Source organism: Aulonocara sp. 'chitande type north' Nkhata Bay, linkage group LG20 (genome assembly GCF_057382095.1).
Source record: "Aulonocara sp. 'chitande type north' Nkhata Bay isolate Kocher_YH1m ecotype deep benthic linkage group LG20, A_spYH_male_GT1.1, whole genome shotgun sequence".
NCBI classification, from domain to species: Eukaryota; Metazoa; Chordata; class Actinopteri; order Cichliformes; family Cichlidae; genus Aulonocara; species Aulonocara sp. 'chitande type north' Nkhata Bay.
In genome coordinates this window covers 959,276-975,645 of record NC_141363.1, presented here as the reverse complement: position 1 = coordinate 975,645, position 16,370 = coordinate 959,276, and the positions used below count along the sequence as shown (strand labels likewise).

At 42.6% G+C, this 16,370-nt stretch overlaps 1 protein-coding gene and 1 non-coding gene across 3 annotated transcripts; both read left to right on the top strand.

The window, feature by feature from the left end:
- The first annotated feature begins 245 nt into the window (after positions 1-245).
- On the top strand, positions 246-16,249 carry uba1 (ubiquitin-like modifier activating enzyme 1). 2 transcript variants are annotated; one of them, XM_086276064.1, is made up of 26 exons: positions 246-463; positions 3,562-3,678; positions 3,758-3,816; positions 3,922-4,090; positions 7,025-7,159; positions 7,243-7,349; positions 7,434-7,524; positions 7,654-7,786; positions 7,897-7,994; positions 8,160-8,306; positions 8,479-8,655; positions 8,877-8,984; positions 9,074-9,154; positions 9,850-10,002; positions 10,606-10,771; positions 10,870-11,066; positions 11,461-11,525; positions 11,929-12,124; positions 13,008-13,082; positions 13,166-13,355; positions 13,500-13,585; positions 13,949-14,041; positions 14,292-14,483; positions 14,788-14,889; positions 14,987-15,087; positions 15,176-16,249. In XM_086276064.1, the coding sequence occupies exons 2-26, from the start codon at positions 3,562-3,564 to the stop codon at positions 15,309-15,311; spliced, it is 3,174 nt and encodes a 1,057-aa protein (XP_086132190.1). In that variant the 5' UTR covers positions 246-463; the 3' UTR covers positions 15,312-16,249. The 2 variants fall into 2 exon arrangements, with proteins under 2 accessions (XP_086132190.1, XP_086132191.1); XM_086276065.1 differs by lacking the exon at positions 246-463 and adding an exon at positions 1,849-2,071.
- On the top strand, positions 14,574-14,695 carry LOC147304727 (small nucleolar RNA U6-53/MBII-28). The gene has a single exon (XR_015126771.1). It is a non-coding gene; the product is annotated as a small nucleolar RNA U6-53/MBII-28 (small nucleolar RNA).
- Positions 16,250-16,370: the final 121 nt, after the last annotated feature.

Below are 16,370 nucleotides of genomic sequence, written 5' to 3'. Positions count from 1 at the left end.
AACTTCGGTTTAGTCCATGCTTGTAAGGGTACGGGGGTGGAAAAAGTAGTCTTGTTTCTAAATAAACAACTAAACCACAAAGCAGTGTAATATTCAGTACGCTTTATCTTCTAGATGGGATGTGTGAGCGTTAACGATTAATTAAAAGACAGAGCAGACACAAACCAATCATATTCATTTTCAATTAACCCCAAGACCCAGAATGATGGTTGTGCCTGTAACGTGCACATGTTGCTGCTTTGCTTTGCTTTCAACTGAAATAGAGTGAGGGGAAACGGTTTGGGAACAGCCGGACAGGCAGCCGTCCAGCGGAAAAAACTCACACAGAGCCCGCCACCGTGACACACTTTTCACTTTGCAGTCAGTGGCGGTGTTGAATTGTCACCTTGGTTGTTGTTTTTCTTTGCTTAAGCAGAAGGCGATTTTTAATACTCCAGATCAGGCCGAGTAAATATCGGATGTGGTAAGTTCTGCACACTTGTGTAAGCTCTCGTCCTGGTTATGTTAGCCGCAGCTAGTTTGCTAATGTTAGCTAGTTAGCTAACATAGCGGCACAAGACGGGGAAAAAGTCGCTGGGTGGCTAGATAGCTCGAAAGCTAGCCGCACACAAGCTAACAACTACGCAGTCTTTTGATGTGCGTTATCGATAGTCGTTAATATTAGTTGCAGGCGGCTGAGCGAACCATTTAAGCTCCTTGCTCCGCTAACGGTAGCTAACAAGACACTGACACGTAACTGTTAACGGCAAATTAGCATTTGTACATTTTTATGTGCACGGGGTTGCTGTTTTAATTAATGTTAGGCGATAAATAACGTTAATGGTATCTACAAGGCTAGTTGCTTCAAACATTTGATGGATACTACGTTGAAAGACAGACACGAGCTAACTGGCATCACGAGCGTACATGCTGGCACTATTTTTTTTCCTCGTATATCCGTTTGTATATGTAGGGTTCCCGTTTCGATAGCACGTTTATCGGCGTTATCACAGTAACCTAACACTGGCTAGTCTGTGTTTAGCTTGTCAAGTTAGGCAGCCTATTATTCGGACATCATTGATATTCGTATGCTTCAGTTCAAAACATTTTCTAGTTGGAAGATGAAAATAGGGGATCACCTCGACATGTGTACCCGAGTATATGCGGCCCACTCTTTTTTTTTTTTCTGGGCCTTTGTCATTTACTAGGCACCCCCTCCCCCAATACTCTTCTGCAAGGAATGCTCACCCCTAACCTCAGTGTGACTAAAACGCCCAGACGCTCAGCATCACTAGCTAATAAGGATCGTACACTATCCGACTTGAGTAGTGATAATTGCTGAATTCATAAAATAGTCAAAACAATCGGTGTGTTAAGTGGAATGTAGCAAATTGTGCTCCAGTGAGAGTATATCTAATGGCGTTTAACTGTGAAATGTGTTCTTTCTGATGGTGCATTGTTGCAAGTTTGGTGTTCAGCTTTGTTTATGGAGTTCACATGAAGATGACTGGTCCTTGCTAATCTGCCTCTGAAACAAAGGTGTTGTTACTGATGAGTTACATTCAGCTCCGTTAAGGGAGAATCCTTTCATGCAATGGTCTCAGACATACCCGCAATTATTTTTCTCATTAAGTGTTGGGTTTTTTCATTAGATTATTGGAGATCCTACTGTTCATTGTACAGTAAGATATTTGGCATGCATCCTCTCGTAGCGAGGGCGGGATCAACGCGCTTTAGCTTGGGCTTGAAGAGCCAATGAGCCGAGGACCTGGATGAGCAGCGTGCTTGCAGCCACCCTTTCCTGTTGAATATTTCAGCCCCTGCGTCACAGCTCCTCCGCCCCTTTCTCCCCATCTGCCATTTTGGTTTTGTTCCTGTCTGCAGTCGCAAAGCCAGCAGCGCAATTACATAGGAGAGACTATCGGCACAACGACATAGTGACTCGACAATATAGTGCAGACCACCCCAATCCCGCATCGCGTTTCTTTTCTCTGTACAAATCGTCGAATATACAATCAGCGTTTTTACTGACAGCTACACACAGCAGGAGAGGAGCGGGTTCGCATTGGGAAGGGACCGAGAAGGATTATTGGTAAGGAAAAGGAAATCAATGGAGCACGAGTGTAGTGGCTTGGCTTGTATTCGCGGTGTTTATGTTAAGTGACAAAGTTAAATTGTCTGTTTGTTAGATGCCTAGACATTTACCCATATCCACATAGGAGCTGTGGTAGACTACTGTCAAATCCGCTGCTCTCCAGTGCGAGGTCGGTTGGAGTGTAGCCACAGCTGCTAGCTTGTAAAATTGTGTTCCGCACTGAGGGTAATGCGGGCCTAGGCCGAGCTGCTAATGGATAAGCTGACAAGCTGGTGTTTTCTTCCCTCTAAGTTATTAATGTTTAGACTCTGTCCACTTGCCAAATCACTTAACCGATTAGTTGCTCGGAACCTACTTAGTTTTCTATTGGTGCTGTTGTCTGACAGTTAATTAATATTTTTCCACACGTTGAGATCTTTAAATCGACTGCTACCCGCTAACGTTTTCTAGTAGGATTGGCAAACTACAGTAACAGCCGGGCGGCTTTGCTGTATCATGCCGGACGCCTTCATTTTCGGTTTTGACAAGCGCGACCGTTCAGTTAACGGTGATATGAAGGCTATTTTAGGCTGGTTGCAGTCGTATGAAAATTTGCCCAGGCCTCGTCATAATTTAAAGTCGTAGAGAGGGTTATAAACTGATACGTGTGCCTTGGGAAATGCACGGAAGTTGGCGCCGCATTGGATGCGGAAATTGTGCCCGACCTTTTTTTTTTTTTTTTTTTTTTTTTTTTTTTTTTTTGTGCACCCAGATTGTATTTGAAAAACGCTGCGGCCCTCCGAGTGCAGAGGTTTATCGCGACTACTGCGTTAATCAGAAATCTAAATGCATAAGTAAATGCATTGCTATTAAATGTTGCCGTTTAGAGCTTTCTTGTAACGTCGCCATCTACAACTTAGTTGCAGCACAGTGTGGTCCTTGTGTCCGCACCTGCCAGCCATTGTGTGGTATTGCTCAGTTTACCGCAGTGAACTTTTAATGATTCAGCTCTTTTCCTTGAAACATGTTGGGTGTCGATAAATACCAGGAAAAAACAATAGAAGTATGTAAACAAACCTGTGCTTTCTGTGTGTATGAAAGAACCGTAATGCTATTCATGTCTCTTCCCAGCCTCAGTTCGTTTTCTAGCAGATTTGTGTTTGGCCTGAAGCCAGCCCAGCTGCTCTCTAGGCTAAAAATCCTCTCTTCAAAATGAGGGGGACTGGTTAGCCTTTAGTTTAGGTATTTATTATAATGGAACCATAGCAATGAATTATAAAATTACTGAAGTTTATATGAATTGGAATCAGTTGGCTTCTGAGAACCTTCAGGAAACCCAGGCTTGTTGACAGTGTGCTGTCTTTCTTTTTTTTTTCTTAATGATGTAAAATGTCTTTCTTTTATTCTAGATTTATTGCAAACTACCAAATTGTTATAGGGCAGTTGTTAACTGGTAACATTCATGTGCTTGAATGACAACTTAATTTATGATGGTGGTTAATGCACAGATGTCCAGCTCGCCGCTGTCCAAGAAGCGTCGCTTGTCAGGAACAGAGACGAAGACGGGATCCCACTGCTCCTCCTCTAACTCTGTCAGAACTGATCTGTCCCACACACCTGCCAACGTGAGTGCAAACACATCTACTCTATAGAGTGAGTAGAACTTGTAACGTAAACTGATTGCACTTCGTGTTGTTTTCCCAGGGCATGGCTAAGAATGGCAATGATGCTGAGATCGATGAAGGCCTGTACTCAAGACAGCTGTAAGCTTCTTTTTTTTCCTTTTTGTGATGTTGGACTTGATGGTTATTGGGCTTGACATCTACCAATGCATAATAATGCCAATGGTTCTTTATGTCATTATTTAGTTACGTGCTGGGCCATGAAGCTATGAAGCGCATGCAGAACTCCAATGTCCTCATCTCTGGTATGAGAGGCCTTGGAGTTGAGATTGCCAAGAACGTGATCCTGGGAGGAGTTAGAAGTGTCACTATACATGACGAAGGAGTTGCAGAATGGAGAGACCTCTCTTCCCAGGTGTGTGAAAGCACAGATATTTAAATTAAAAATTTTTGCAGTAGTTTATTTTTCCCGATTAAGTTACCGTATCTTCACGACCATAAGACGCACTGTACTAAAAGGCCCAGTCTCCGTTATGTGTGCCATTACTGCATTTAACACACACATAAGGCGCACCTGATTATAGGGCGCATACAAGTATGCGTGTTTAAAAATAAAGCGGGAGCAAAACTGAGTTTGGTACTCACATTTTTTATTACCGGTAATTGTCATCAATCAAACCCATTGAAGTCCTCATCCTCTGTGTCTGAACAGCTGCGCTAAATCTCCATCAAACATGCCAGGTTCACTTTCTTCACTGTCAGAGTCACTTTCCGTGCCGTGCGGCTCCTCGGAAATGATGCCGGCTTTTGCGAAAGCTCGAACAACAGTGCCAGCAGACATGTTAGCCCAAGCATCTACAATCCATTCGCAAATTGTGGCGTAACTCGCCCGGCGCTGCCTTCTACTCTTAGTGAAACTGTGGTCTCCATCGGTCATCCATCGCTCCCACGCCGCTCGCAGCCTTACTTTGAACGGCCGGTTCACACCGATGTCCAGCGGTTGGAGTTCCTTTGTCAGGCCTCCTGAATGACAGCAAGCTCACAGTTCATTTGCTGCACTTGTTTTTTCACATCGGCTGTGAGATGGGCACGCATAGAGTCACAGATCAACAGCGATGGTGATGCGTGGAAAAAACCACCTGGTCTCCTTACATACACCTCCCTCAGCCACTCTTTCATCATTTCCTCATCCATCCAGCCCTTCTCATTTGCCTTAATGATGATTCCTACTGGAAACTTCTCTTTAGGCAAAGTCTTTCTCTTAAAAATCACCATAGGCGGCAGTTTCTGTCCATTAGCATGGCAGCCAAGCACAACAGTAAAAGAAGACTTTTCGTGCCCCATTGTGCGTATCGCTACCGTGCTGGTCCCCTGCTTCTCCACAGTGTGACTCACCGGGATGTCGAAAGTGAGCGGCACCTCGTCCATGTTAGTGATGTGGCTGGGCTGGATGTTTTTGTCGGCGATGTGTTTGCTGCAGTAGGAGCGGAAGATGGCCAGCTTTTCCTTATAATCCGCTGGAAGTTGCTGCGCTACTGTAGTCCTGGTCCGGATGGAAAAATGGCACCGTTTCATAAAACGAAAGCACCAAGACGGACCTCCTCGGAAATGTTCAATTTTCATTTCTTCTGCTAGCGAAACTGCTTTTAGTCGAATGGTGAAGTCGAAACGCTTCTCCCGCTCGCTCTTTGCTCGATGATCCACCACTCGAGTCTTTCCTCCAACTCGGGCCACCTCGCCTTATGTCTGCGGAAACTCAGCTGCGTCTTCTTGACCTGTTGGAGCTCGTTTTCTAGCTTCCTCCACTTGCGAACCATCGATTCATTAATCTTAAATTCTCTCGCGGCTGCTCGATTTCCATGTTCCTCCGCGTAGCTGATGGCCTTCAGTTTAAACTGTGCTTCATAAGCGTGTCTCTTTGCCATTTTCAGGGTTGTTAAAACAACGATGTTCCACATAATGCACATACCTGTCCTTTTATACAGGTATGTGCGATTGTCCCGGTATATACGATCAACGCCCACACTTCACCCTTTAGCGTTCTCATGGTGTTCTCTACTACGTCCTCCTTACAACACACAGGGCGCACTGCACTATAGGGCGCGCCGCACTTTTTAAAGAAAATCTAAGGCTTTTATGTGCGCCTTATAGTTGCGAAAATACGGTACACAAGGGAATTGCAGTTTGTGGACTCGCCTGTTGTCTGAGCACGATTCCAAAGTGCACTGTGGCTTTATCTATTGAGTTATGTGTTGTTGTGTATTGCTAACATCCAGAAAGGGTACTAAAGCCACCCCCACCCATGAGCTGACCCAGATTTACCAGTGGGTGGCCTCTTCCCAGTTTCATAATCGTAGTACAGCCAGTCTGTTAAAGGACATAATTTCAGCAGAGTAGATTGCGTTTATTTGTCTGTGAAATCCTGTTATGTCTCATCAAACTGCAAACATGTATGAACAGATTCCTTGGGTGTTAACTTGAGGCAGTTTTCTGGTGTTGTTGCTACAGAAGTGTCATCGTGGTTAGACACAGATTTTAAGACTCGCTTGGGAACATAGTCATTTTATACGAATGATGTTGGGATATGACATTTTTTCATTTAAAAAGATACACTGGTATTGTGGCTTCTATTATAAGACACACCCCTAATTTATTTACAGGGCAGCTTAAGTGTATTGCATTTGCATTGTACATTTGTGTTTTCAATTATGTGATTCGGTCCTAATAACAGAAATATGGAAAAAGAAATGGTTAACCTGTAGTTTAAGAAAGCACTTATTGTTGATGTGCTTCAGGAGCTCAAATAATGCTTTGAAGTTTTGAGACCAAATTTTACATTTAGTCTATATTTCATTTTACCTTAAACTTGGGTTTCTTTGCTTGGTTTTCTCTGGGCTGACAGTCCAAACTGGTTTAGGGCAAATGAACCAGCCAAGACCACTTAACAATATAATGTTAGTCCACTTCCAAACTGAGTTGGGTGGGATTTCTTCTCTTTTCATCTAATCACTGCTTAGCTTTCATAAATATAACAGCATAACTACAAATAAAACTCATCTGCTCTTGATAACCATTTTAATGTTATGGACTTAAGCGTGAGAATGCAGGGAGTACACTGTGGTCAGTCAAGCCGTTTAAGTGGTAGTCTGTTGTTTTTATCCTCGTTGACACATTCTGAAGTCCTTTCAAAAGAAAAGGCGGACCCACAGAAGAATATGGCTAAACACACAAATGAAGTAAAGTTCACACTGAGTCAATGTTATTCACTAGAATATTCCTTAATGTCATGTTTGGCTATAGTATTGGCAGTTATTGCTTAATGACAGCATCAGTATTTCTGTATGGCTAGTTTTACCTTCGGGAGGAGGACCTGGGCAAGAACAGGGCAGAAGTGAGTCAGGCCCGCCTGGCTGAACTGAACAGCTATGTTCCTGTGACTGGTTACACTGGACCACTGACTGAAGACTACTTGACCAAGTTCCAGGTATAAATTTAGCATAAGAAAACTCCCTAGTCATTTTACCATTTCGGAAAGAGTTTTTAATTTTGTCTTATTTTGAAATCTAGGTGGTAGTGCTGACTAACTCAACTCTGGATGAGCAGCAGACTCTAGGAGAGTTCTGCCACAGCAAGGGAATCAAGCTGATTGTTGCAGACACTCGTGGTCTGTTTGGGTAAGATTAAGACTCTGTTTAGTGTTCACATGCAGTGCATCCGTCAGCATCTAATGTTTTTGTGCTCTAATTTCTCTTTTGTAGTCAACTTTTCTGTGACTTTGGAGAAGAGATGATTGTGTATGACACCAATGGAGAGCAGCCATTAAGTGCTATGATTTCCATGATCACAAAGGTTAGTCTTGGTTCTTTTATCCCCCCTGACAATGCTGATTTTTCTTTTTAACTACTACCTGCTTTTTAGGAGTAAATTAAAGCTTCATGGCAGCAGTGCCTGAAAAGTTGCACATTTTGGTTTCCCCAGGACAGTGCAGGGGTCGTGACATGTCTGGATGAAGCTCGTCATGGCTTCGAGAGTGGAGATTATGTTACGTTTACTGAGATTCAGGGTATGACTGAGCTCAATGGTTGCAAGCCGGTCGAAATTAAAGTTCTTGGTAAGAACACACTCTTCTTTTTTTTTTTTTTTTTTTGTTCCACCATTGAATACATTTTGGTCACTCTGTTATGAGTTTACAAGTTCATGCAATGTCCTGTATTTTACTAGGTCCATACACCTTCAGCATCTGTGACACGAGTGGCTTCACAGATTACATAAGAGGAGGAATAGTTTCCCAGGTTAAAATGCCCAAGAAGATCAGTTTTGTAAGTAGCTGCCGTTTTGCACATGGCATTACTAGCATGATCTCATTTCCACAGATGGTGTAGTGTGAATTCTCATGGTAATACCAATATAACCTTACCATCTGGCATTGCTGTCACCAGTGGAAAAGCCCAGCTTCACTACCTTGCGTTTCTTTCCCTGTTCAGAAATCTCTCTCCTCATCGCTGGCCCAGCCTGAGTTCCTGATGACAGACTTTGCCAAGATGGAGTTTCCAGGACAGATGCACCTAGGCTTCCAGGCTATCCATGCCTTCCAGAAAAAACATGGCCATCTTCCAGCACCTTGGAGCCAGGTACATATCACTCATGATGGTGGGATCTTCTTGGAAAGGGGGAACCACTTTGATTAAATGCTTGTGCTAAAATAAAATAGTTCCGCATAAAAAAGTGCAGCACAACACAGCAAAAATAAAGTCTGTTTATAGTTAATATTTTGTAATTTACCGTGAACTGTGTGCATTCCAGGCGGATGGTGAAGAGCTATTGGCATTGGCCAAAGACGTGAACTCTGCTCAGACTGGGTCGGCCAAAGTGGAACAGCTGAATGAATCTCTTATCAAAAAGATGTCATATGTTGCTGCTGGTGACCTGGCCCCTGTCAATGCCTTCTTTGGAGGGCTGGCTGCACAGGAAGTGATGAAGGTCAGTGGAAAGCTGTATGCAAATTGAAGATGAAAGCTTTGTCCCTACAATATTAAGTGTAGTTGTTCGTTATATTAAAGAAAAATCTATTTTAATCAACAGGCACTGATAAGCCCGTTCTTATCAATGCTTATGAAGAGTCATTTTACATTGAGTATGATTAGACGTGTTTTGAAATGGAGAAGGGTTTCCTGTATTTCATGTGCTGTTTGATGTTTTAGGCATGCACAGGAAAATTCATGCCCATAATGCAATGGCTGTACTTTGATGCCCTGGAGTGCTTGGCTGAAGAGGAGGGATTCATGCTCACAGAGGAAGAGTGTGCCCCTGTAGGTGTTCAAAGCATATTCAAAATGCAAGTACTGAATGTAGTTGCAATAAATGATGGTGCTAAATTTGTTATGTCTTTTTCTCCAAGAAAAACTGTCGATATGATGGACAGGTTGCAGTGTTTGGCACCAAAATGCAGGATTTGCTTGCCAAACAGCGTTACTTCTTGGTGAGTGTCAGTGTAAAAGTTCTGTTGCCTTCTTCAATTTCCTGTTACTAGGAAGTTTTAAAAAATAAGGTTGCCAGAAAAATGTTGTGCAAAAGACAAAAACTTAGAAATACCTTTATGCCACTATAAAATACTATGAGCTAAAGTCTGATGAAGAATATTTCTTGGTGCTGTTCTCAGGATGCTAGGGGAAATGGATCTTATGAGATCTTTAGTGGTAGTGTTTATCTTTTTGCTCTTGTGCCTAAAATTGTCCAACAGAAAGTTCATTCTTGTTTGAATGCTCGGTTGAGGTTTTTTTGTTTTTGTTTATTTATAATTTGATTTAATTGCACAGTGACAAAGAACGCTGTCAGTTCTTGGGATATTCATGGGCAGTTATTTACTATTTGAGATCGTGAGTGAGATGGTGGCAGCTGCATCTAAGCCAAAATATATCAGCTGTTAGTTCTTTGTCTCATAATTGGCACAATAGTGTATCGACACTGCCATGTTAATTGAGTGCCACCCACCATGTCCCAGTGCATGTCAGAGCTGTTGGGTTTAACCTTTCTGGTGGGAATCCGGCAAAAAGACTGTCAGCTTTACCCACTAACCATAAGCATTTCTCTGACAGTGAGTGACACGTGTAAATGGAAGGTTCAACTGTATGACGACCCATTATAGCTTTATTCACAAATTTCTAATCCTTCCAGGTTGGGGCTGGTGCCATTGGTTGTGAGCTGCTGAAAAACTTTGCCATGATTGGACTGGCTGCTGGGGAGGGAGAGGTCATTGTGACTGACATGGACACCATAGAGAAATCCAACCTCAACAGGCAGTTCCTCTTCAGACCTTGGGACGTTACGGTCTGTATCATCTTAACTCGACTTGTTTGATGAACTCTATTGATCGATGTTTCCGCACAGCACTCTTTATGGCTTTCCTGTAACACCGAAGTGCACTTATAGATTATGTTTTGTATGTTGATAGAGGCAATTTAAACTTCAGTGTGTGTGTGTGTGTGTGCGTGCGTGTGTGTGTGTACGTACGTGCGTGTGTGTACGTGCGTGCGCGTGTGTGTGTGTGTACGTGTGTGCGTGCGTACGTGCGCGTGTGTACGTACGTGTGTGTTTTCTTAAAGTTTAAAAAGTCAAAGCAAATTTACCAGCTCCTAACAAACTGAGACTTGAGAGCAGCTTTGTACCTGTAGTATCACTAGACTACTAAATGCTAGTATGCACTATCAGTTAATCTGAGGTTATCTGATGCCCAAAAGAAACTGATGGGAGGAACCCTCACATGACGTAAGCTGTTGGACACCAATATTTTTAAAGGAGTGCACATTTTGTTGTGTCCCTGGAAAAGAAAGCATTAATGTGGACAGCAGTGACCTCTGTACAGAATGTCTCCTCTGATCTTTGTTCTTTTGGTCACCTATGATAATGGTGTGTGTGTGTGTGTGTGAACAGAAAATGAAGAGTGACACGGCTGCTGCTGCAGTGAAACTGATGAACCCGGCAATCAAGATCACAGGTCACCAGAACAGAGTGGGCCCTGACACAGAAAGGATCTACGATGACGACTTCTTTGAAAGCCTTGATGGAGTTGCCAATGCACTGGACAACGTTGATGCACGTAAGAGATGATGAGACATTAAGAATAACTGCTTAATAACTAGGGGGAAATGGATTCAGTAAAAAAAAAAAAAACGTGCGTTTTCCTCTAATGTTCAGGGATGTATATGGATCGGAGGTGTGTGTACTATCGTAAACCCTTACTGGAATCAGGCACTCTGGGTACCAAAGGCAATGTCCAGGTTGTGATCCCTTTCCTCACCGAGTCCTACAGCTCCAGTCAAGATCCACCTGAGAAGTCCATCCCCATCTGCACCCTCAAAAACTTCCCAAATGCCATTGAACACACGTTGCAGGTTAGTATATGCAGAGCCGGAGAGTCTCAGAGTGTGAGACTGGCCAGGCAGGATCAAATCTGACGCTTGGAGTCAGCGTGGCCCACAAAGTAGTATTGAGAACAGCCATACAGAAACCTTTGTGTTAATCTTTACTTTAAAAGACTCCACCTGGTGTACCAACTACACAATGCACACATGTAATAGAGGAGTTAATCACTTCAGCACTATATGCTTCAGAGAATTTTATTGCATTACCTGTTTCTTCATATGCTTGATATCTTCATATAGGGTTTTGTTTTTTAATAGCACTGTGTGTGGTTAGTGTCACAGTGTGAATGGAACTATTGTAGGTTTACCAAATATTTCGTACTTCTATTATTGAACTGCTGTCCTTGTGGTTCTTTCTGTGCAGTGGGCCCGCGATGAGTTTGAGGGACTATTCAAACAACCCCCAGAAAATGCCATGCAGTACCTCACGTATGTCGCTTTTCCTTGTCATTCTAATGCAATCACCTGTCAGCATTTTACTTGCCTATATGCTGGGCTCCTTTCATCGTAGAAATTCTTCACTGATAAAATTACTTTTCATTAGTGGACAAATTTCCTCATTAAGTCTCATAAGTGTTTGTGGATTGTTGGTAATTCAGTACTTATAAACTTGTATAACTTGCCTTTCAACTAAGAATCAATCTTGTAAATGTCACAGCCCCCTCTTGGTTCTCGTGGCGCCATTGAGCTGTCTTCTTGTAAAATCTAACCCAAACCTCATGCTCGAAATAATTCATAAAATCAGCCTGCAGAGTAAATGGTTTAAAAAAAGATGACAGCTCTTCACATCGTCGAAACTAGTCAATGAGGTTTATAATTTCCATTCTTGCAGAGATCCTAAGTTCATGGAGCGTACTCTGAAGCTTCCAGGAGCTCAGCCTGCGGAGGTGCTGGAGGCTCTTTATAAGAGTCTTGTCACAGATTGCCCCCAAAACTGGGCTGACTGCGTAGCTTGGGCTCGCAACCACTGGCAGTGTCAATACAGCAACAACATCCGCCAGCTACTGCACAACTTCCCACCAGATCAGGTACAAAGTGAAGGTGCTACGAGATGAATATCAGTTTCTAACCGTTATTGTCTGATCTTGGTTTTACGCGTCTTATCAACTGTTTGCAGCTATAGTTGCATTGGTGGTATTCATTTCAGCAACAAGAAAAGTGTTGTCATTTTTCATACAGTATTGGAATATTAACTTATGCAACAGATTATATGAAGATGTAACTTCTGCAATGGCCACACGTTATGTCTTGTCTTCTGTTTTTGAGCTCTGTGCAGGTCGGCTCAGTGACACCAAATTTAGTGAGAGGTGCTGCTGTGTGTTACAGCACGTGTTAGCACAGAGTAGCATAGCAGCTGATAATCTGATTTTAGCTTATAGCATGAAAGTTGTCACAAACATGGTAAACCATACTCGGACCGTGATATTGGTTTTGAACATTTCTAAAATCGTTTGATGGCAGATAAATTATTTTAGTAAGTCACAAAAACATTGTCATGATTAAGAGACTTTTATATAAAAGTAAACTACTTTACACTCTTGTGTAAAGACAGTTTGGGGCTTCCTGTGTACTTATTCATGCCAGTTTGTACATCTCATTTCCCCTGAAAAGCCATTTATAGATGGTGGGCATACATTAGAAACAGCAGAAATTACATTGTTAAACTTCAGCTGAGTCAAACGGCAGTTTGAGTTGCTGCGTATCTATTGCACGAAAGGCTGCCTAGTGGCTCAGTCAGCAGTACTGACGCTGAACCACAAAACCCTAGTTTGCATCTGTAGTTTCTCACCCCCTTTCCTGTCATTTATCCACGGTTTCCTGTTTAATAAATATGCAATTGACACAAAAATTACAAAATGGACATGAAAGGTTTCCATTATAGCACTTATACATTTATCATCTGTCTTTTAGCTCACTAGTTCCGGTGCTCCCTTCTGGTCTGGCCCAAAGCGATGTCCTCACCCGTTAGAATTCAGCACTACCAATGTAAGTGTGCCGCTGTCATTTATAAGCTTAATATTACCGGAGTCTAGTCCAGCCAGGCTCAAACTAATGAATGTTGTTTTCAGGAGCTGCATATGGACTATGTTGTGGCAGCAGCCAACCTGTTCGCTCAAACATACGGCCTGCAAGGCAGCACCGATCGTGCAGGTGTGATCAAGATCTTGCAGGATGTCAAGGTGCCCCCTTTCACCCCACGTTCAGGAGTTAAAATCCACGTCTCCGATCAGGAACTGCAAAATAACAATTCCTCTATTGGTATGTTCACATGTGGTTGTGTAATAAAGCATATTTTGGGGGGATGTTACATCAGCTAAGAGTTGTTTGTGAATCTTGTACGGAGTCATGTGTCATTGTGGATGCTTTGACAGTAATGCAACCATTGATCTTGTGATTATGCAGATGATACCAAACTGGAAGAGCTGAAAGCCATGTTGCCTTCACCAGAGTCCTTCCAGTTCAAACTCACCTCCATTGACTTTGAAAAGGTAAGGCGTCTCCTTTTGTCAGCTTTAATGAAGATAAATAACATTTGTTTAATTTATTACAGTTGCCGGTAGCAAAGCTAGTCAGTGGCATTGAGGACTTTGTTCTTTTTATCTGAAAGATTCAATAAAACACAGCATCTGGCTTTGCAGTGAGGCCAATTGGAAACCTAGTCTGTTAATAATAATGAGAGTAAGAAAGTATTGTTTCCATAGCTTTCAAGGCTAACTCTGCTTAGATGCCTTTAAGTGGTGCACTGCCAGAACATTGTAACTCTCACGCTAGAATTTCAACCTTTTAATATAACTTGAATCAACACTACTGGTACTTCTGGTTTGTAATGGCTGTGGCCTATATGTTAACAGGATGATGACACCAACTTTCACATGGACTTCATTGTGGCAGCCTCCAACCTGAGAGCAGAGAACTATGACATCCCCCCCACAGACAGGCACAAGGTAAGAAAACAGACCCAGCTGCTCTCACACTGGTGTTAATTGGGAAATGTGCCTGCTAATAGTATTTGTTTTGTAATAGTAATGAAAAAACATTTGAGAGTGCACTCTGTGAAAACAAACAACTTAAACTCAACCTCAGAAATTTACATTTTGCTTTTTCTCTATGTGCACTATAAAGTTTGGGGGGTGTTTTTGTTGTTTGTTTGTTTGGTTTTTTCCCTTCATCACTGTCCTTTTAATCACCAAACAGAGCAAACTGATAGCTGGTAAGATCATCCCTGCTATCGCCACTACCACAGCAGCAGTTGTCGGCCTAGTGTGCTTGGAGCTCTTCAAGATTATCAAAGGACACAAGAAGCTGGAGTCCTACAAAAATGGCTTCATGAACTTGGCCCTGCCTTTCTTTGCCTTCTCTGAACCCATTGCTGCTCCAAAACACAAGGTAAGCAAATACGTTACCATTTGCTGAGATTTTAAAAAGATGCGCACGATGTCTGCGCTGTAGAGAAATGTTTGACTCCAGTATAATAAACTCCTGTGATGATTAAGCCATGCTAATACTGATGCACTAGTCAGATGCATTTTGCACTGCCTGGGTGTAAGTGAGTTCAACTTGTCTTCTCACACTGATGGCATCAGTGTGTGCTGAGGAGAAATTTTAATGTAATAACTGGTTTTCTTATTGAGCTTATAATTAAGATCTCTTATAATTAATATGTATATACTTAAAATGCATTTTTTCGCAGTACTATGAAATCGACTGGACGCTGTGGGATCGCTTTGAGGTCACAGGACTGCAGCCCAATGGGGAAGAAATGACACTCCGACAGTTTCTGGATTACTTTAAAGTATGTTGAGCTCATGGTTTGGTTTTTGGTTGCTTTTCTCCACACTGACATGTTCTTGGCATACAATTAACCACGATCTGTTTCTGTTCTGTATTAGAATGAGCATAAGTTGGAGATCACCATGCTTTCTCAGGGAGTGTCCATGTTGTATTCGTTTTTCATGCCTGCTGCCAAACTTAAAGAGAGACTGGACCTACCGTGAGTGCACGTGCATACACCTGCTTCCTCATTTGCATGCTGGAATTTTAAAGTTTGTATTCACTGGTTTTCTTTCTGTGTCCTGCAGTATGACGGAGATTGTGACGAAGGTGTCCAAAAAGAAGCTGGGCAAACACGTGAAAGCCCTGGTGTTTGAGCTATGCTGTAACGACCTTTCAGACGAAGACGTGGAAGTGCCCTATGTCAGATACACCATCCGCTGAGCTCCGCACTGAGCCCACCCGCAGGAGGGTGGGAGTTACAGGGGGGAGATGGGGATGGGGGTGTTCTGAGTGAGGAGCTAAAATGGGGATTGGGGGTGCGTGGGTTGATCCAGGTCAGCTGTATTGGATCAATCAGTATTTTTTTAGGCCTGTGGTTTGTGTAAACCTGTGCCTGAGTGTACATAGCCCCAGTAAGCTGAATTAAGAATAACTGTATATGTTAAGAATCCAGTTGGTTCTTGGCTGTGGGAACAGGGGTGTCACTGGAGGAAGGGAGCATGTACACTGGACATCCTGATGTTTCTCAAAAGCACCAACCTCTTGAGTGAATTGATAAGCCTTAGTGGTCTCTTGGTACTCCATATCCCAACCAGTGTCCCTAAAAACCATCACTCTTATTGGCCTTCAGCAGTAATGGAGGTTTTTGTTTGATTTTTAATCTAATCCACCTTCTTCCCTCCACTATACTTGCTCTCTCCCTCTTCCAACCTCTGTCTCATAGACACAGTCCCACATTAGTTTCTTTTGTTTTGTTTTTTCTTAACATATGCACCTAATTAATATGTAAAAGGTCAGCCCAGGAGACACCAATAAGCCCAAGCCTTTCCTGACTGGATATCTGACTATCTCACACCACCTGAATACCCCTGCCAGTGTGAGGTACCCCTACACCCTCATTAAACCCACTCTGTGGCTTTGGGAGGGGTTCGTGCACATGACATTGGTTTTCTCTTTCTCATTATATTTTATGTGTTTTGTTATTTTTCCATTTTATTTTTTGGGTGGTTGGACAGAGTTTTGGCGCACACACGTGGTAGATCCTAAACTGTCTTTCTACTTTGTTAACTCCAAATGACTTAACTGTAAGAACAGGGCAACGAGATGTATCTTGAAACGGGAGCACTTAGTGTGATAGTGAATAAAGATGTAAAAACATACTGAAGAAGACTGTGTGGTTATTTTTGTGTCTCACACACACACACACACACACACCGACCGTGTCAGTGTCATTCAGCAATGTTAAAGTGTCAGAGGTTTGTTTTTCCTGTCTGACCTGTT